This window comes from Sphaerodactylus townsendi, linkage group LG12 (genome assembly GCF_021028975.2).
Source record: "Sphaerodactylus townsendi isolate TG3544 linkage group LG12, MPM_Stown_v2.3, whole genome shotgun sequence".
Classification (NCBI taxonomy): domain Eukaryota; kingdom Metazoa; phylum Chordata; class Lepidosauria; order Squamata; family Sphaerodactylidae; genus Sphaerodactylus; species Sphaerodactylus townsendi.
Genome location: NC_059436.1, coordinates 50,334,886 through 50,356,547, shown reverse-complemented (window position 1 = coordinate 50,356,547; position 21,662 = coordinate 50,334,886). Strand labels below are relative to the sequence as shown.

Genomic DNA, 21,662 nt, shown 5'->3' with positions numbered 1-21,662 from the left:
ATCAGTCTCTTTCTGAGTTTACAACACACTTTCAGTATGGCGTGTGGGAATATATTCAGAGTTGAATCTCAGACCACAAACTCATTCCAGAGCTGCCTACAGATAATGTGTGGATTTGGATCAGTGTCCAAATCAAAATGGGCTGATCTTGTTTCTTACGCGACGTAAACTTCCTATTTAAGGTGAACTGCGGATTGATTCTCACACATTGAAAAATAACGTTTTCCTTCAAAGATGAGATATGTATGCGTTCAAAACTTCCTGTTACTCTGACCTGAAAACTTCTCTTTTGAATCCTATTGGTGTGGAGATGGATTGTGGTGAGAGAAGGGAACTCTGCACGGGCTCAGGAGCATTCAGTATTCTGAGCCAGCATGCCTAGTGTTGGGATAAACAGTGAGGAATGACTGTCTACATCACCATGGGTTACTGAAGGTGGAACTACGGCTCCTTCCGCACATGCAGAATAATGCACTTTCAAACTGCTTTCAGTGCTCTTTGAAGCTGTGCGGAATAGCAAAGTCCACTTGCAAACAGTTGTGAAAGTGGTTTGAAAACGCATTATTTTGTGTGTGCGGAAGGGGCCTACAATTGGCACGTAGTCCTGTGTTACTTTCAAAATGGCATAGAATTGTAGCTGCTGAGGCTGCCACTGAAAGGGGAAAAGGAGTTTTTTTTTCCTTTAGGCGGTAATTAAACGCAGCCGCGTTTGGCTTTTGCAGAATTCCTGAGTGCACATGGGCCGATTACCCACGGCTGACTGCGCCTCATCCTTGCCCTGCTCTGGTGCAAAAGTCACACCAGAAGTGCTCTCACTTTCCGCAGGAAAAGCGAGAGGCACAGGTGGGGCAAGAGGAAATGCGACGGGGCAAGATTTCTTGCTCCAACATGCTTCTTCTCTCTGTGCGCTGCAGGGAGGATGTGTGTTGAGACTAGACTTTTGGCCCTGACTTGCTTCTGCTCCTGGCAGACTCCAGAGAGAAAGCATGTCTTTGCTGAAGACGTAAACATTGTACCCAAATTATGATTAGTCAAAAATGTATTGTCTTTTTCTATCACATGTGTTTCCTGTAAACAAATCAAATCTACTGTTTCTGCAAATAATGAACAACTTTCTTTCTCTTTTGGGGCGAGTTCATACCGTTGACATTCCATGAAAATAATTTTAGTGCCATAGTTATTATTTTTTTTAAAGAAAAAAATATATAATGTATCACACAAAGCAAACTATAGTTTTGAACACACCCACCTTAAACCATATTGCCATCTTTTATATCTTTTTGTATTAGCTCATAAAATTCTTGGGCTTGATCTGGGGTTGTAATCCTATATTTTTTTGCATTGTTTCTCAATCTAATACCTTCTAAATCTTCCCATTGATATCTAATATCGTATTTCCTTAATATGTCTGTTAATGCATAGTATTCCTTCCTTTTTTTGCAAAATTCTATATGGAATTTCTTTTAGAGTTAACACTTCTTTGGAGTTAATCTTCATTTTCCCTTCTACAATTCTTTCTGAGAACATCGTCTCTGGTCTGTTTTCTGGTCAAGAACACCAAAATGTCTCTTTCTTTGGCCCCGGGCACCGTTCCCCCTCACTACGCCCCTGACCAGAGGGCAGCTGCCCATGGGTAATGGGCCATAGAGTTCTGCCCTAAACTTCTCCAGGGTATCTGGCTGGCAAGCCATGGCCATAGATGAGGTCACCAGAGGGAGGGGAACCTCACTGTGTTCCATCAGCCTGGACCCTGATCCAGTTCAGAGCCTCAGCAGCGTTTTATATCGCATCTTCATTCATTTATTATATTTAGCTTCTGCTTTTTATATGACAGCAGCTCACGGTAGTCGAGCAACGCTAGCTCCTGTCCTCAGACAGGTTTGGACAATGTCAAAACAAAGTTAGAATTTATACCCAGCAGGCTGATTGTCTCTTGCTTGTGTTCTTTCTGGGAGGGAGGGAGGGCAAACACCCAGTAGTCCTTGGATCGCTAGTTGATGTTTTTCTCATCTTCAGTTCTTACTTTTTCAGTTCCTGGGGACCTGGGGATCAGTGGTGGATTCTGCACAGCACAAATATAACGTCTTGAGGACATTATAAATAGCGTTTTGGGGAAGAAGTTCACACACTGGTCTCTCCCCCAAAATGGCTTATATATATAATGGCTGTATATATATATATAAATGGCTGTATATATAAATGGCTGTATATATATATATATATATACAGGACAAAGAGCAAAAAGTCTGGTCCTAGATCCCTCGTATTTGGGGCAGTCGAGCAATATATGTTCCATGGTTTGAATCGCTGTGGTACAATGAGGACATTTCCGCTCTTGCAGGTCGATTTTTCGGAACCTTCCTTGTAGCACAGAGCAAGGGAAGGAGTTACATCGAGCCCTAGTGATTATCCATCTATGCTTGGGCTCCTGAAGTAAACTCAAATAATCTGCCATGTGATTGATTTTAAATTTGATATTAAAAAAAAGGGGGGAGCAATTGCTTCTCGCTTTGTCCTGCAAAACTTGAAACTCTTGCTCTAGCAGTCGCCTCCCAAAATGGCTTAAGCCCATTATATTCCTTTCAACCCGGGTTTTACTAAAATGACTAAACTAGCAATCTTTTTGCAGAATCCCGGGTTGAAGGCACTCCCGTGCAAACACGACGGGCAGGAGATGCTTTATTCTTCCTTCCTGCCAGCCAGCTATTCCCCTCCTCCCTTCCACCATTTTACTTTTGTGTCTGCCGCCGTCTGCCATGCCAAGAAGATTCTGCCTGCCCGCCATTTCACAAGCCCCCCCAAGCACATTTTCTCCCCATGGTAGCAAGTATGACCCATATTGCACTCATAGATCGACAGAAGCACATTCATGATCACCTGGCCGTTGCCAGGAAGTCCCCTTTTCTTTGTGTGTTGAACATGCGAAGCTATGCAGGTGCAACCAATCGGATTGCAGGAAAATCGGCATGGCTGCAATGGTTCATTTCTGTAGCGTAGGTGTAGGAGGTTAAGAGCTCATGTATCTAATCTGGAGGAACCGGGTTTGATTCCCAGCTCTGCCGCCTGAGCTGTGGAGGCTTATCTGGGGAGTTCAGATTAGCCTGTGCACTCCCACACACGCCAGCTGGGTGACCCTGGGCTAGTCACAGCTTCTTGGAGCTCTCTCAGCCCCACCTACCTCACAGGGTGTTTGTTGTGAGGGGGGAAGGGCAAGGAGATTGTAAGCCCTTTTGAGTCTCCTTACAGGAGAGAAAGGGGGGATATAAATCCAAACTCTTCTTCGCAGTTACTCATGTGTTGTAATTTTTTTTTTAAAAAAAGAAAAGTGTTTTCATGCGAAGGCGCGAAAATTACCCGAATTGTTTCCATGGACTCAAATTATTTTCTGAAGGCTTAAACTGTAGACGTGTGGATGGGAAAAAAGGAAAATGGGATCATTTATAACCGCTGCAGCTCGTTATAAATATGCTGTCCAGAATCCACCAATGTTTGGCTGAAAAGCGGGTTCAAAACTGAATTAATTAAGGTTGGGCTGGCCATTCACATAATTATGTTCATGATATTCTTCACCTTTGAGGAAAAAAATTATGTTGTTTCATTGGGACCTACCTGCTTCATAATATGATAATAGAGCCATGCTGGCAGGGGCTGATGGGAATTGTAGTCCATAACGTCTGGAGTGCCAAAGGTTCACCACCACTGTAATAGAGGATCTCAGTCCTGTTTAACAGGCTCTAAAGATCATTAAGCTAACTAAATTTTTTTACCCTTTCAGGAGAAAGAGAAGAAGTACATGCTACCAGTGGATAACCTGAAACTTCGGGATGTCGAGAAGGGCTTCATGTCCAGCAAACATATCTTTGCCCTCTTCAACACTGAACAGAGGTGATGCCATTTATGAACTTTTGAGCAGTTCCCTCCTTCATATTCTGCGTTTCCTAAAATCATAGAGTGCTGTTGTAACCTCAGCTTGTGGGTTCTGTACTTGTGGGGCAGTACTTGGAATGAGTTTGCAACAACAAATTGTTGAAACAAAATGGTTTACTTTCTTAACATATAACATCAAACATCAACATTTAACATCACACTTCAAGGTCCTGTTCAGGTTGCATTTTCAAGTCCTTATATTACAGTCTTGTAATGCCAAGTCCAATTCTTCTTTGCAAGTGGGTTGGCTCCTGAAGACTCCAAGGGCTTGATGAACAGGATTCAACATGGTGAAGGTTTCCAGGAGAACTCTCACCCATTACAAACACAAAAAAAGCCTGAAACAATAAACTCCAATATTTACAACATATAAAAAACAAACAACTACCTTCCCAGTAGTTCCCAACAACATTGCAGTTACCTTAACAAGGTGTTAAGGGCTTACAGAAATCAAGGTCCGAGTCTGGTAGCCTTGTCTCCTCCAAAGAGCTTTGCAGCCTTCTGCTGCTTTGAGTCTCCACCCCTTTCTGGGTCAACCCATTCTGAGCATGGGGGTTACACTGTGACATCCAAATCAGACAGCTACAGTTAGCACTAATTTCCAAAACATAGGTTGCAAACCCGTATTAAATCATGGTTTGGAAGTTAGTCCCAAACCGGGATCGGAAGGATCAACATGAAGCTTAAAATTAGGCCTGAACTGGGCCTCAAAGTGTAACATTTCCCATGTGAGTGGTTCTGGGGGGAAATTCCTCTTGATTGTATATCTGAAAGTGCCTTTTGATTGGGTATTGAAATGTGCTGATTTTTATTTTCAGTTGTACATGTTTTAAGCCTGTCGGTGGGCTGCATTTTGCTCCCAGGCTTTTAACTGAAGGGTATTTACATTTTTGGACAGGGCTTGGACAGATTTATGGAGAAGTCGATCTATGGCTACCTGTCTTGATCCCCTTTGATCTGAGATTGCAAAAGCCTTAGCAGACCAGGTGCTCAGGAGCAGCAGCAGCAGAAGGCCCTTGCTTTCACATCCTGCATGTGAGCTCCCAAAGGCACCTGGTGGGCCACTGCGAGTAGCAGAGTGCTGGACTAGATGGACTCTGGTCTGATCCAGCAGGCTAGTTCTTATGTTCTTATCTTAGCAAGAAAGAGTTTCTTGCTGAGGATTAGATTGCTCCCCAAATTGTTATGGGATCTCTGACTAAACAAGAGACCATGAAAAGATATTACGTCAGAATGATTCCTCTGTGAGATCCTGGTCCTCACAGAGGAACTAAACTTCTAACTAAACATCAGACCCTGTGACGAGGGATACCAAGAGTTACCAGCTCCAGATTTCTTGGAAGTTCTTGGAGTTTTGTGGGGCAGCCTGGGAAAAGTAGGGTTTGGGGAGGGGAGGGACATCGGCAGGTTATAATACCATAGAGTTTGCACTCCAGAGCAGCCATTTTCTCCAGAGGCCTTGATCTGTGAAGTCTGGAGATCAGTTGTTGTACAAGAAGATCTTGAAACTCCACCTGGAGGCTAGGGATGCTAGAGAAGTGAAGGAGCCTGCTGAGGAGACAAAGGGTGGATTCTAACGGGATAAGTTCCTGTGGAAGTTAGAAGAAGGTATCTGACCTATCAGGGAACAGGTTTGGCCTTTGCCTAGTAGTTCCTCAGGTTATTGTATTGGTTAGAATGTCACCCTTGGATTAGGGGGACCTGAGTTCAAAGACGCACTGAACCATAAATCTTGACAGATGACTTTGGGCCTTTCCCCACTTACCCTAAGCCCCGCGCTACTCTCCTCAAGTAGCGCGGGGTCCCCCGGCACTCCACACTACAGGGGCGGCGACAACGCAGCCGCCCCGATGCTGCCGCTTTCGCGCCCCCTCAGCGCGTGTCATTCCTGGCGCTCTTGTAAACGGCGCCTTTTGATGACCCCACACAGAGTGCAGGGTCATGGGGACGCCTGGGCGTGCACCAGAAATGACGCACGCTGAGAGCAGCGCGCGGCATTGGGGGGGGGGGGTCGTGGTGAGTGGCTTTGAGCCGGTCACTCTTTCCTCCTAACCCACCTGTCAGCCGCCCTAAGCTGTTGTGAAGGGGAATTCTGCAGACTATTTTTTTCTAGGAGGAAACTGAGGTTAAAATGTAATAGATAAATAGCCTGTTGGCCATAGTGAGGCAGGGTGAAAGGCAATCCCCTTCTGAGCTTGCTGGAAATCGCTTGGGACCTCGATTCTCAACGCTTACCCTGTGATGGTACACCTCCCCCTGGACACCTGAAGAGGGGAAAAGCCCTGAAGTTTTAGACTGGGACTGGTCAGCAACAGTGTCAGCAGGCTTATGCTTCATAATCTGCTTCCAGAGAAAGAGAAAATGGAAGCAAAGGCAGGCAGAAGGTGATGCATAAACAGTATGGTCATATCTTGTCTCTTTTCCCCCAGGAATGTTTACAAAGACTATCGCCAACTGGAGCTGGCCTGTGAGACACAGGAGGAGGTGGACAGTTGGAAGGCCTCCTTCTTGCGTGCAGGAGTTTACCCAGAACGTGTTGGGGTAAGTTGACCTCCAGCGGTTACAAAAATGCAAGAACGAATAAAGCGAACGGAACGATGACTACGAAGAGCCAAATTAGATACGATGGGGGCAGCCATTTTTGTATGTTCGTATGTTTCCCCCTTTTTAACACGTAAAGCCGATAGTTCCTCATCTTACCTCTCTGTGGTCCATCATGCCAGGAGCTTTTCTTCCAACTCACTTCTGATCTGGAAGTGACCGGGCGGGAAGAGAAGTGCCCGAAGCAATGCGGGGCAGGAGGTTAAGTCAGAAGAGTGAAGAAGGTTACATTAGGCTCACACTTCTGTCTGCCTTCTGGTATTCACCGTGTGGGTACATGGACAGTGAATAGGTTAACTCTGAGGAAACTTCTAGACCTTGTCCAGGGATCATAATGCTTTTGCCATCTCCTGCAAGTTGGATCTCAGAAGTGCCAAATTCTGTCCTGCCAGCTTCTTGTCCAAGTGCTCTTACAATGACCAGCATATGGGAATGGCAACATTTGGTCAAAACTAATGACAGTGGCCCCAAACATTAAAGATAATAGATACTCCTGCTATGAGATATTTATTCTTCCAAATTAGCCACTACCGTTACTGTTAGTGATGTTTAGAAGTGTCCTAGAAACCAGGGAAGGGCATCTCTTGTGTTTTACTTTAGTGTCTGATGATTGGAACAATCTTTATTGAGTGAGGGCATAGCAAAGAAAAGAAGAAGAAGAAGAGGAAGAAGAGGAAGAAGAAGAAGAGTTGGATTTATATCCCCCCTTTCTCTCCTGTAAGGAGACTCAAAGGAGCTTACAAACTCCTTTCCCTTCCTCCCTCACAACAAACACCCTGTGAGGTAGGTGGGGCTGAGAGAGCTCCGAGAAGCTGTGACTAGCCCAAGGTCACCCAGCTGGCGTGTGTGGGAGTGCACAGGCTAATCTGAATTCCCCAGATAAGCCTCCACAGCTCAGGCAGCAGAGCGGGAATCAAACCCGGTTCCTCGAGATGCTCTTAACCACTACACCACTGCTGCTCCCAGAAGTGCCCTAGAAACTAGGGAAGGGCTTCACTTGTGTCTTACTTTCCTGTCTGATGATTGGAACAATCTTTATTGGGTGTGGACATAGCAAAGAAAACCAATGAGAAGGCATAAAAGGACCAGGATCTCACAGAGGAATCATTCTGACTTAATATCTTTCCATGGTCTTTTGTTTAGTCAGAGATTCCATAACAATTTTTTGGGAGCAATCTAATCCTCAGCACAAAACTCTCTCTTGCTGAGATACGAAATGCAAAAGTGGAAAAAAAAACACATTATTTTACAGAGGGATACTTTCCTGGCTCCAAAAAACTGGGGTGGAAAGGGATGGGTCTTAGGTATGAGTGGGGCTTTCCGCACTACAGAAGGGAGCTAAGGTTGACTTGGTTCCCTTCAGTGGGGGGGGGGAGCGCATTCCTATGGCTGTCCGCAAGACAGCAACTTACTCTGGCCCCTGGAACCCGAAAGCTAAGTGTGGGGCGAGGATCATCTTGGTGCCTGTTTCGGCCCTCCTTGAGCGTGATTGGAGCTTGTTGTTACCATGGGAAAGCGGGGAGGCATTCTTTTTTTTTATACAGTTTTACAGTTTACAGTTACATGCCCGCCACGACTCTCCCGTTCTGCGCATGCCACAAAAGTGGCTCCTGATTGGTTGAACGGATGAGGTGTCATTTCAATGCGTCCTCACTTCGAAGCTCTGAAGCTGTATCAACCTTGTTCCAGCAGAAAGGTGCAGTTCATAACTGCGACAGGGATGTCGCAGTTCTGAGGGGGGGGGGGGACTGAGACAAAACAACATTGAGCTCAGTTGCAGTGCGGATACACTGAGGTGAACCTAGATAGAAACCAGTACAACTCTGTCAGTGCGGAAAGCCCCAGTATGAAGGAGACCCATTTGGTCAGCACAGTCATTTAAAACAGTTTAGATGACTTCAGGTTTGGTCACACAAGCTGGAACACTGGCCAGGATCCTCAATTTTATGGCTCTTCAATAGCAACTGAAGCAAAGTTATCCTCTTCTAAGTCCATTGAGGTTAGTGGGTTTAGAAGGTAGCAACTCCGGTTGACTGAGATTCTACCCAGATCCATTGAAAGGAACATTTGACCTTTGAACAATAGGACACCGATGGGGTCCTCCTCCTTCGATTCATCGTCGAGCTCTTCCATCTCACCTTTTGCTTCGTTCCTTCCCTATTCCAATTTCCTCCTCATCTTTACCGTGAGCAGTGTTGCAACCTCTTGGGCAAGGCAGTGAAAATTCTAGAAACTTCTTTCTGGCCATTCCTTCCACAGTCTTGTTTGCCCTGCTGGAATATTCCCTGACAAGGAGGGTAGTGGAGGCATCGAATGCAGGCGCAGAGGCTGCCTTTTCTCCTATATCTGAAAATTTAGAGGCCAGTGTCTAGCAGCTGATGTAAAGAATAGAAACACTATGAATTCCTCTTTTTTTGCACTGCTCACACCCCCATCATCTCCTCTGCCTGCTTGTCCCCTCTTTGTTTTTGTGCAAACCCCCCACCCCCGCTTCTCTTCCCATACAGACCCTATTCTTTTAATCTGCAAGCCCCATATAATCTACTGTTGGCTTCTCCTTGTTTGTTGCCATGTTATGTAGATCAGTTAAGCAAGTCATGACCCCATTTTATGAAGAGATAGAATAATTCTGCCTCTCTTTGTCTGGGACAATTTATAAGGCCAGGGGGGGAACAAGAGGGAACCGCACCCGGGGCACACGCACGCTCTGCGCCCCTGCTGCGGCACCGCCCTGCCCTGCCCCGGAACACCCCAGCCACGCCCCTGCACCGGGGGGCGCCCAGGGTATCATGCCTCCTCTGTCCCGTGGGCGCTACGCCACTGCATAAGCTACATGTCTGCACAGACACTTGCCACTCCTTTCTTACCAAGTTTCGTCCAGTTTCAACTAATGTGATCTTCGACACAAGCACTATTTGGCCTGCCTGTGTTGCTGTTAGTAAGTGGGTTTTCCTCCTGCTTTGCCAAAGCCTTGAAACTTTTGCATGCCACCCGGTTTTCCTCCTCTTTTCTGTGATTTTTCCCAAACTGCTACTCTGATGTTTTGGGAAGAGTTGCTCGCAAAGCCAGGGTATGTGGGCAGGAGACGCTTGAGTTCTCCTTGTCCTGCCATCACAAGAACCATTCTCCTTTTCCTAGTCTTTATAGTTTCTCCCCTCTGGAGGGAGGGTGGGAACATTTAAAAATGGTTATTGACATCACAATATACTCATAATATAGAAGAAGAAGAAGAGTTTGGATTTATATCCCCCTTTCTCTCCTGTAGGAGACTCAAAGGGGCTTACAATATACTCATCACAATGACGTCACAATATACATCACAATACACTCATAGTATATTTGGCATGTCAATTATTAGTGTTTCTTTAAAAAAAAAGCTTTGAAAAAACTCCTGCCAATGATTGGGGGGGGGGGGAGGTTTTCATGGAGGAAATGGGCCATGTGAAACCCACACTGTTCCCAGACTGCATCGGCAGTGGTAACCACACAAAGGTTTCCACAGGAAAATGTCACCATGTGGAAGAGGTTCAAATCTTCCTGTCCATTTCAGGTGTGCAATATATTTTATGGAAGAGTCAAAGGCAGAGGTGGGATCCAGCAGGTTCTCACAGGTTCCCGAGAGTAGGTTGCTAATTATTTGTGTGTGCCGAGAGGGTGATTTTGCCCCGTGATTTTTGCCTTCGTTACGCCGCTCCTCTCAGCAGCAGCGCGCAGAACTTGAAGCAGTCTAGCAGGAGGTGCACCGGCATGCATGGCAGCCTGCCCCTGCGTGCATTCGTTTCCCGCCCAAGGACTGGCGCAGCGGCTGCGTCCTTGCCACAGCCCCGCCCAGGAATGCCCCGCCCCCGGAATGCCCGGTCATGCCCCCGGAATGCCCCACCCAGCCCCATTGGCGCTACGCCATAGTTTGAATCCCACCACCATGGGAACCTGTTACTAAAATGTTTGGATCCCACCACTGGTCAAAGGGTCTTGTATAATGCATTTCCTCTAGATCAGGAGTGTCAAACATGCAGCCCGGGGCCAGATCCAGCCCTTGAGGGGGCTTATCAGGCCCATGAGCCAGCTGAGGCAACCCCCACCCCCACCCCCTACCCCCCAATGCTGATCAAGAGTGAGGGAGGTTGGCCCAGGTGACTCGTAGATCTGGTAAGTCCCATCAACACAGGCACCCCACCCTTACGTTGGCTTGCCAGTCCAGGCACGCACGCACGCACGCACGCACACACACACACACACACTGTAGTGCCACACCCCCCCCACACACCCCCCCCAGGGCCCCACCAAATCATATTTATGTCATCACCGTCCCTCGTAACAAATAAGTTCTATATCCTCCTCTAGAACCCATGTAAGGAGGGGAAACACAAACCCTCACGCTACCGGTAAGTAACTTTCATTAGGCCTCTATTTTGCTTTTCCAGAAGTCCTCTTTCAATCCCATTCATTTGACCTCCTGCCCAGCTCTCCTTAATGTGTGTTTTTGTGTAGGGCTTGCCATACATCCGTGATGGCGAACCTTTGGCACTCCAGATGTTATGGACTACAATTCCCATCAGCCCCTGCCAGCATGGCCAATTGGCCATGCTGGCAGGGGCTGATGGGAATTGTAGTCCGTAACATCTGGAGTGCCAAAGGTTCGCCACCACTGCCATACATTCTTCGCCATAATAAGGGAATTACCCTTAGATGAGGTAAAGTAAAATGTGGGGATTTTTTTTTTTAATTTGTCACATTTTTTCTTGTTCTTGTTTTTTTCTTCTTGTTTTTGCTTTTTGTGCTCAAACTGGCCTGCCAGGACAAAGACAAAGTAAGTGACGGCCCTCTTTGCCTGTTCTACCCCCGAGGGGGGAAATCTCATCATCTATTCCTGAATTGCTAGTTTTTTTTTAAATTTTATCTTTTTTTACTTTCTCCATTTTGTCTCAGTGTCCCAAGAGACGCTCTCTTCCTTCTCCCCCTTCTCTTCGCACTTCCTGCCACATCATCTGTTTATTTATTTCCATTCTTGCCTCGGGCTTTCCTTTTACTCATCCGAGTCTCCCGCCCTCGGAATTTGATTGCTCAATTTCACACTGTGTCCAAAAGAGCCTTTTCCCCATCTTTTTATTTTTTCCCCCCTATTTCTTTTGCCTTTTACTTCCTCGGTTTTCTACGGCTGCATTCTGATTTCGAGTCCCTCCGATCTTCTGTTACCGAGATCTTTGGGATCCATACGTAAGCTCTTGGCAACATAAAAGCTCTTGAAGGACTGGGGAAAGAGACCTGGAATAAAATCCCCTTCCTCTTTGAGAGACGGTTGTTTCCCATCTCTCAGGAAACCTTTCAGCACTTCCTGTTCCGTCTTCCAACAGAACGATTTGAACGAACAAACTCTTTGTGTGGGTGTGCGATTTGCAATTGCGTACTTTGAAATGGAATTGGTCAAATCCTTTCTGTTTAGAAAGCTATTATTCTAAGAAGGGAGCGCTACTGGGTTATGTTTTCAGAGCTGAGTGGCGTGCCTTGCAGTTAATGAGAGCTGTTTATATCATAATAAATGTGTTTCTGACTTATTAATAATGGCTTTCTTCCCTTTTCCCCCAAAGCTGTTGGAAGCTCAGAGGTGGCTTCACATGGGGCCAGTGCCACTGAAACATAGAGCAGCGGAGACTGAGGGCTTTTCCAGATGACAAGAGAGGGGGGGAAATCCTCCCCCCTTTTTGAATGCTCCTTGTTGTTAGCCCTCCAGTCCAGCATCTGTTGCTAAAGCCATCTAAGCATATTTGACCATGCCTTTAACAGATGCCCGACAGGCAGAAGGTGACGCCTTCCCCCTACTGGGGAAAGTTTTGGTTGCTAAATATATGCCTGTTGCCCAGGGATTTCTGGCAGAAAAAAAACTATATCACAATGTATTAAACAGGATGGAGGTGATGGACTTGCTGCTAAGGGAGAGCTAAAGTCACTTTCTCTATTTTACATAACCTGTAAAATAGTGCAACAGTACAAAATCAAGGGGAAAAACCAACTACCCACCAACAATGAAAAACACATTTTAAAATCTATTTAGAAAACCTGTACAGTTACATAGGAGTCAGCGATGGGATCCAAAAATTTTAGTAACAGGTTCCCTCGCCAGCCCCCCCTCAGTAAAGGGGGCAGAGGCGTACCTAGGCAAACCTGAGCCCTGGGCAAAACCTGAGTTGGATGCCCCCCCCGTGGGCAGCCACCCCACCATGACCCCCCAAATTTTTTTTGCACCAAGTCGTTTCTAAATCATCATCCCATTATAGAAAATGCCCCAACTCACAAATCTGAGCACAGCAATGGTGAAACGCACAGGTTCTTTGATAGAGACTGGTGAGATAAAAGGTATGAAAGGCTGAGAATCCATGAATTGCAGTACCTGAAAGGGATTAACCCAGTTCAGGGAGTGACATTATTAGTCGCAATTGCTATATGGAACCTTCACATTCAAAGGCAGTGTGCTTCTCGGGGAGGCGAGGGCGTGGAGACGGAAAAGCGGACCCAATTAGTAACCCCCTCTCGGCACACACAAATAATTAGTAACCCACTCTCGGGAACTGTTGAGAACCTGCTGGATCCCACCTCTGATAGGAGTAATATATACTCCAGGATGCAGGTCAGTCTAATAACTATGTGTAGGAAAGCATGAATGAGAAAAATTCAGAAGAACTAAAGGACATCATTGGAAGTCGGAGGCAAATAAGAAAGCTGGAAGCCTGTTAAATTATATATACGAACGCTGCTGGTAGGTCGTGTTGAGTGAGAAAGGAACTAGTACCTTCAGCTCTTAATTTTATTGGTGGCTTCTTGAGTGAAAGAAAGAAGCTTGTTCCGTACCTGAAGAAAAGAATCACATTTATTTATCTGAAGGAGATAACTTGAATCCCGCTGTGTTATGTCACACATTCATTCATACATACATGGGCCTTTTATAAGCATCAAAATATAATCCATTTTAATAATTAAAAGGAGATTCAGTGGATTAACATTAAAAAGTAATAGAAAACAGAATAAAAAACAAAATTATATAAATACTTATATATTTTACAGTATCTAAAACTAACACTTAAACTAAAACTAAAACTAACACAGTGGCGTAGGAGGTTAAGAGCTCGTGTATCTAATCTGGAGGAACCGGGTTTGATTCCCAGCTCTGCCGCCAGAGCTGTGGAGGCTTATCTGGGGAATTCAGATTAGCCTGTACACTCCCACACACACCAGCTGGGTGACCTTGGGCTAGTCACAGCTTCTCGGAGCTCTCTCAGCCCCACCTACCTCACAGGGTGCTTGTTGTGAGGGAGGAAGGGCAAGGAGATTGTAAGCCCCTTTGAGTCTCCTGCAGGAGAGAAAGGGGGGATATAAATCCAAACTCTTCTCTTCTTATTATTCCTAACAATCCAAAGGTTTATAGTGCCCTGCAGGAAACTAGCTACCGTCTCATGGCAGAAGAGTTATTTAATAAAAAGTGTGCCAAAGCTGCAACAGAGGCATCGGCTCTCAGTGCAAGTATAGGGGTAAAGAACGTGGCTCGAATCTCAGAATATAGTAGTAATGTCAGGGGATCTAGCTAGTTCTAGCTAGGGTTCTAGGACTGCGGGATACTCAACAACCACTTGGTATCCACTGTTGCTCCTCACTCCTACCTGGTATCCCTGCACCAATCACGGTGCAGTTTGAGTGCCGGGGAAAATACAGCTTCTCTACAATGGAAGTGCTTCTAGATGTGCATTTGAGAAAAGCTGTTTAGATCCTGCAGGAGAAACTGACTAAAACCTTGTAGCTATTGTCCAGTGAGATACTGTCTGGAAATGTCCCTCTAGAATTTTTTTGCTAAAGTCTGGTTATTGACACATTAGCACAAAGGGGGGGGGGTGCACCAGAGGATTGTGCTTTTCTACAGAGGCAGATATATTAGACCTGAAAATTTTCAGGATTTCCAAAAAAAACAAATCTCTACACTGATATGGTTTTTTTTAAAAAAACTTTTTCAGGAATTTCAAAAAATGCACAACAAACAACAATACAATAAAACAAATCGAATAACCCCAGTTAAAATACAAAGCCTTAAAACTATAAAACTACGGCAGCAGTAGTAGCCTTCAGTAAATAATTTGATTAATAATAGAAGACGTCTGGCACCCAACCCCAGTGATCAAACCCTGGGAAGGGAGGGGATTGGCAGATGGTCCAATAGATATCCAGTGTGCAGGACAACACGAGAGGCGGGCTCAGCGGCCAGCCCCCTCAAAAGCCCGGTGGAACAGCACCGTTTTGCAGTATTGTGATGTATGGTGGGGCAGCCTCATTCATCCATCTGGCTCGCTGTCTTTTTTCTGGTCTGTAATTCAAAAGAATGAAAGGAGGCCAGGATTACCTGAATGGACTGAGAAATTGTTGGAGACGGGAGTTTCAGCTCTGAAAACAAGCCCTTTTTCCTCTCCTGTTGCTACATAAGTTCCTCTGCATCTTTCTCTCTCTCTCTCTCTCTCTCTCTCTGGGCCTTTCCCCACTTACCTTAAGCCCCGCGCTACTTGAGGAGAGTAGTGCGGGGTCCCCCGACACTCCCCACGAGAGGGGCGGCGACGGCGCAGCTAATTCCCGACGCCGCTGCCGGGCCAGCCAGTGCCTCAGCGTGGTGGCATCCCTGGCGCTCTTGCAAAGGGCGCCTTTTGATTACCCCGCGCAGAGCGCAGAGCGCGGGGTCGTGGGGATGCCGCGCGCTGGTAATTGCATGCGGCGACGGTGGCCGAGGGAAAAGTGGGGAAAGGCCCTCTCTCTCTCTCTCTCTCTCTCTCTCTCTCTCTGTGTGTGTGTGTGTGTGTGTGTGTGTGTGTGTGTGTGTGTGTGTGTGTAATCAAGGGGGGAGGGGTCTTATTAAAGGCGCAGTCTATGTCTCCAACATCTTGTGTAGGCTGGCGACTCAGAAGAGAATGGATCGGATAGCTTGATGCATTCCATGGACCCTCAGCTGGAGAGACAGGTGGAAACCATCAGGAACCTTGTAGACTCCTACATGGCCATTGTCAACAAAACCATTCGTGACCTCATGCCTAAGACCATAATGCACCTTATGATAAACAATGTAAGTATCCTGTTGAACTGATATAGATCCTGTAGTCTGGGATAATTGCAGTGGGTTTTTTCGTATCATCCAGTGTCCATTGGGGAACGTCTAATACATAGGTGTCAAACTCGTGGCCCTCCAGATGTTATGGACTACAGTTCCCATCATGAACATGATGGGAACTGTAGTCCATAACATCTGGAGGGCCGCGAATTTGACACCTACGGTCTAATATAACTGCTGGCAAATGTCAAGGGGGGTTTGGGTAGCTGGTGGTAAGCTTGTACCACTTTAGGATTGGCCTCACTAAGACTTGGAGAGATGGGGATGAAGAAGACGAGTTTGGATTTATGCCCCACCTTTCTCTCTTGTAAGGAGACTCAAAGGTGGCTTACAAGCCCCTTTCCCTTTGTGAGGTAGGTGAGGATTTCAGATGAGAGCAAGGTGAATTCGCCAGGTTAAAAATGTGGATTAGCCCAATTGAACCATGAGGGAAGATGAAGTGTAAATGTTTTAATAAATAAGTAAAGATAAATGTTTTAATTGTACCATTGTTGGCCAGCTGTGACCTGACCTGGGTAGCCCAGGCTAGTCTGATCTCGTCAGAAGCTAAACAGGGTCGGCCGGGGTCAGTCCTTGATTGGAAGCCCACCAAGGCTGATCTAGGAGTATCTACAAAAGTGGTAGGAAGAAGCTGGCTCGTAAGTTTACTAGTCCTGAAGATCTGCCCTAACTTTCCTGGCCTCTCTTTTTTTCTCCCCTCGTTATCAGACAAAGGAATTTATCCACTCAGAATTGCTGGCGAACCTATACTCTTGCGGGGACCAGAACACCCTGATGGAAGAATCGGCTGAACAGGCCCAGCGGCGCGAAGAGATGCTACGCATGTACCACGCCTTGCGGGAGGCGCTGGGCATCATCGGGGACATCAACACCACCACCATCAGCACTCCCTTGCCCCCGCCGGTGGACGACTCTTGGCTGCAGGTGCAGAACATACCGTCCGGACGCAGGTACCAGAGGCTCAGGGGGAGGCCCCCGCAGACCTTCCTGATGCCTCTCTGAGTGACGCGACGGGGCTTCCTGCTGGAACAGGAAGGAAGGGCTGTGGGGCGTTATAATTTTGCATGGTAGCAGGTGACTTCTTTGAAGTCTTCTTCCAAGAGATTGCAGGAAACCTTTAAAAAGCATGGCTGTATCAAAGGACCTCACGGTGGTCCTTATATGAAGCTGACCGAGTTTATCTCAGAGAGCTGAAGGTACTCAAAAAGAGATCAGTGCTCAAGGCATGCCTAAGGTGACCAGCCGTCCCGCGTTTGGCGGGACACTCACGCTTTTCCGCAATGTGTCCCGCGTCCCGCGGGGTTTTAAAATTGTCCCGATTAGGCAATGCGCTCCTGCGGCCGCGTGCGCCTCCTGCGCTGCCGCACTGCCTTCTGGGGCGCTTCCCTGTTTCCTGACTGGGGAGCGCCGCAAAAGGCAGTGTGCTCCTGCGGCCGTGCAGGTGTGCGCCCGCCCCGTGTTACAGGAGTAAAAATCTGGTCACCTTAGGCATGCCCCTCACCCTACTGCCGCCTCAGCTACGCGTTTTGCAGAGGCTGGGTTCCTCCCCGCCCCAAAAAGTTGAACGCCCCGTCTGCCCCTTGATAACAGGAAGTCAAAATAAAGATACGTTTCCTCCATCGTTCGCCATGTCTCTTTCAAACTGCTTTCGTTCTCTTAAAACTACCTCATTCCCAGCCTGGGAAAGTGTGTTGCAGGATTTGGAAAGCCCTCGCGCCCCCTGGCCACCGCAGTGAAGTTCCTCTCTCTTTGCTAGGTCTCCCACGTCCAGTCCTACGCCGCAGAGGAGAGCTCCGGCAGTCCCACCCTCCAGGCCGGGATCTCGAGGCCCGGCTCCTGGACCTCCGCCTGCTGGTGGTCCCACTCTGGGTGGTGCTCCTCCTGTTCCGTCTAGGCCCGGGGCCTCCCCTGACCCTTTTGGGCCTCCGCCTCAGGTTCCATCTCGGCCCAACCGTGCACCTCCTGGTGTCCCCAGGTAAGTGAGGTCATACAGGAAGGCCAGCAGTAGAAGAGGGAAGCAGGCTTTGGGCCTCAGCCTTCCTAAGTGCCCGTCCTCTTATCAGCAGAGGGTGGTTGAGACAGGTAATCACTGTGCCCTGCTGCTCCATGGACTTTTCCTCTTGCCTAATTTTCCTTTATCCTTGGTGAAGCTAGGGTAAGGTGACCAGCCGTCCCGCTTTTGGCGGGACACTCACACTTTTCCGCAATGTGTCCCGCGTCCCGCAGGGTTTTAAAATTGTCCCGATCAGGCAATGCGCTCCTGCGGCCGCGTGCGCCTCCTGCGCTGCCGCACTGCCTTCTAAGGCGCTTCCCTGTTTCCTGACCGGGGAGCGCTGCAAAAGGCAGTGTGCTCCTGCGGCCGCGCGTGTGCGCACGCCCCACATTACAGGAGTAAAAATCTGGTCACCTTAAGCTAGGGCAGAAAAGTAGTTTGGGAATCCTCGTAAGTGGTAACCCTGGCTGAAGGGGTGATGTTAGAAGGTATGAGTTGGAAAGCTCAGGAGCAAGATAATCAGAGACAAATAGGCCACGGTAAGATTCAGGTTTGGGGTACTTAGGATGAGGTTTTTGGCCCTCTCCTAATGTCCCTGGTTTTCATTCTAGGACTCATGAAGCTTCTCTGGTAGCCCCTGATGAACCGTGATTCATCTGTGTGGTCTTATGTGCCGTCCTGCTGCGGAGAACAGTATCAAGCTTTTATTCAGGCATTCCTGTAGCAATGGAGGGTTCTCTCTCCCACCCCCTTGGAGCCGTAGGCGGGAAGACTTCCTGCCAGTGGCGTAGTGTCCATGGGGCGAGGGGCGCGATGCCCCAGGCGTATGCCAGTGCGGGGGCATGGGAGAGGCGTTCAGGGGCGGGCGGCATCACAGCAGGGGTGCAGGACGTGCGCGTGCCCTGGGCACAATTCCCCCTCACTCCGCCCCTGCCTAAATGGTCATGAGGTTGGAAGGGGAGGGGGCAATCCCCTCAGTTCTGTTTCTTCCACTGCGTTGAGAGGATGTTTTTTCTAAACCAGCACACGACCCGCCCAGTGTTCTTCCCATCCCTCTTCAGATGCAGAGCACACCCTACACTGCCTAGCCCTAGACATACAAAGAGCAATGTGGTCTTCTCCATTCACATTTGTCCAGCATTCTGCCACATTCTGCCACGTTTCGCCTGCATCTGTGGCTGGCATCTTCAGAGAGAAACGTCAGGAGAAAATGGTACTAGAACATGGCCATACAACCACATAACCCCCCAGTGATTCCAACTGTGAAAGCCTTCGACAATACAGAGTATAGTTTGCTGTTGTCCCGTGTGGGGCTGCACATAAGACCACAAAGATGAAAAACAACGTTGCACTTGCTTGTAACTGCTGTTCATCCAGTGGTCTTCTGTGCAGGCACCCATTCCTCCCTTCTTCCCCACTGCAGACTGTTAATTTATCACTCTAACTCTTACCTGCAGGGGTTCACTTCAGAGGTGGGATCCAGCAGATTCTCACAGGTTCCCCAGAGTAGGTTACTAATTATTTGTGTGTGCCGAGAGGGGGTTACTAATTGGTGATTTTGCCACGTGATTTTTGCCTTAGTTACGCCCCTCCTCTCAGCAGTAGCGTGCAGGACTTGAAGCAGTCTAGCAGGAGGTGCACCGGCATGCGTGGCAGCCTGCGCCTGCGTGCATTCGTTTCCCGCCCAAGGACCGGCGCAGCGGCTGCGTCCTTGCCACAGCCCTGCCCAGGAATGCCCCACCCCTTGAATTCCCGGCCACGCCCCCATCGTGCCCAGCCCAGCCCCATTGGCGCTACACCACAGTTTGAATCCCACCACCATGGGAACCTGTTACTAAAATTTTTGGATCCCACCACTGGTTCACTTACCTCTCAAGGGAACTTGTCCTTGATGGCGATTGGAGAACGGAGGAGATTGCTCCCTCCCGCTCCGACCTCATGACTGTCTTGACGGGAAATCTTCCTGCCTTTGGCTCCAAGGGAGAAAGGAAGGGATCACTCTGTTGCTATGGGAATGCCTAAAGAAAAGTTTGATACTTTTATCTGCAGCAAGCCTGTGCATGCACAGTCCCATGTGTGCCTGCACAGAAGACCACTTGATGAACAATAGTTAGGGGTAAGTGCAATGTTGTTTTTCTCAGACATAGAAGAAAGTATGCTCCCCGTGATGATTTCTTCGATGAAAAAATAACACCCTTAGACACAGTTTCCTACTCCCATTTGGGGGCAGAGCTCCTGCCACGGGGGATTCTGCCATTCCGCTTATTACAAGGCTTGAAGAACTTATGCTTATTAAAAGTGAAAACAAAGAACAGCCAAGATGGCTCTAATTTGATTTTGAGCGCATTAGACTTGCTTTTAGAAGTGAAAATTGATACTGGATTTTTTTTAATGAGAGGAATCCATTTCGAAATGCTGATCTTGAGAATCTGCTTGGTAGACTTTCAAAGCAGACTTTGATCCAGTTTTACCTCCTGCCAAGAGAGGTTGTTTAGGATGATTCAGGTGAGGCACGGACTAGACTTGGGGTCCCAGGGCAGGCTGACCAGACATCCCGCTTTTGGCGGGACAGTCCCGCCTTCAAACAATTTGTCCCGCGTCCCGCGGGTTATTTCAGGGGCAGGGGGAACGGCTCCCATTGGTCCCATCTGCTTGAAGTCAGCCCTGCTGCTTAGAATTACGCCGTTCGTGTAGTAATCTTCCAGAATGGTATCCAGCATAAGTGGTTGGATCCAGTGCTTCCTGTCTGCTAAGTGCGGAAGACGTCTAACTTATGGGAAGGGAGCCAATCAGCCCAGTGTGTTTAAAATAACACATACAAGGAAGCAGTTTTAACATCTTAACTGCTTTTGATTCTCCATGTCATGAATCCTGAATTTGAGCTGCAATTTGGCATCTTATTGAACCAAAAAAACTCCTAAAACTGGACAAGGTTATGTGATATAACCAGGAATGTTATAAATAAATCCATTACCTGTACTTATTCTCACAGATATTATTTAGGTTTCACTTGCTATAATTTCACACAAACGAAAAAAGAAGAGCTCTCGAGGAAACAGCAAATCTCAGCTCTAAGAAGTGAGGGGGGGAGAATTAAATAGCATTGCTTTCAGTGAGGGTTTGCCGTCTCATATTGCCTACGGAGAATGCTTCTGTCCTACAGTAGTAACCTCTTGGCAATCCCTGACCCCAAGGACATTAGGCTGGCCTTGACCAGAGCCAGGACTTATTCAACCCTGGCTCCATCCTGGTAGACCTCTCTGTCAGCTGACACCAGGACCTCGCGGGACCTCAACCAGTTCTACAGAGATGTTCCACCAAGCCATTTGTTGAGGACATCCACTAGTCCAAATCATCCATCTTGCCGGCCTCCCAATTTCCATCCTGCCCATTTGTGCATTCCCCCACAGAATCAGATTAAACTGGGTTGAAATACACTATTAGGCTTGGGGTCCTAGGGCAGGCTGACCAGATGTCCCGCTTTTGGCGGGACAGTCCCGCCTTCAAACAATTTGTCCTGCGTCCTGCGGGTTATTTCAATTGTCCCGATTTTTGGGAGGCTGCCGCACTGCCTTCTGGGGTGCAAATTGTCCGTGGGGGGAGCGGCCCAGGAGCTGAAGGCGCCTCTGTCAATTGGGGGGGGCTTTGCCATCCGCACATGTGCGCGCAGCCGCAGGAGCACGGTCTTCTGGGGCTTGCCGTTTCCCGCCCTGTCATGGCAAGCCCCAGAAGGTCAGTGCTCTCAAAGCCACTGCTAAACGTCGCCATCTTACCGGGGTCAGTCAGTTCACAAAGGTGACCATCTGGTGACCTTATCCTAGGGCTCCTGCCAGATCACCATCTTATGTATTTTAGATTTTCTGGGAATTATTTATATTTTTATTGAATATTAATGCTTTCCATTCTTGCGTAAACCACCTTGATCCTGGCTTTGGCCGGGGGAGGCAGGGTATCAATATAATAAAATTAAAATAAAATAACAAATAAAACAGCTACATGGGATGA

General features: G+C 47.7%; 1 protein-coding gene across 10 annotated transcripts in view; it reads left to right on the top strand.

Moving 5' to 3' along the window:
- DNM1 (dynamin 1) overlaps nucleotides 1–21,662 on the top strand; it is a 221,228-nt gene that overhangs the window by 180,661 nt on the left and 18,905 nt on the right. For 9 of the 10 annotated variants that reach the window (XR_007245887.1, XR_007245886.1, XM_048512475.1 and 6 more), the window contains 6 exons: nucleotides 3,776–3,885; nucleotides 6,357–6,468; nucleotides 11,327–11,338; nucleotides 15,449–15,619; nucleotides 16,373–16,614; nucleotides 17,421–17,639. Coding sequence is in view for 8 of the 10 variants with exons in the window: in XM_048512475.1 (XP_048368432.1) it covers nucleotides 3,776–3,885; nucleotides 6,357–6,468; nucleotides 11,327–11,338; nucleotides 15,449–15,619; nucleotides 16,373–16,614; nucleotides 17,421–17,639 (866 nt within the window). In the remaining 2 variants the exon portion in view is untranslated. The remainder of the gene's footprint in view (nucleotides 1–3,775; nucleotides 3,886–6,356; nucleotides 6,469–11,326; nucleotides 11,339–15,448; nucleotides 15,620–16,372; nucleotides 16,615–17,420; nucleotides 17,640–21,662) is intronic. The other variant, XM_048512476.1, reaches the window with a different exon arrangement.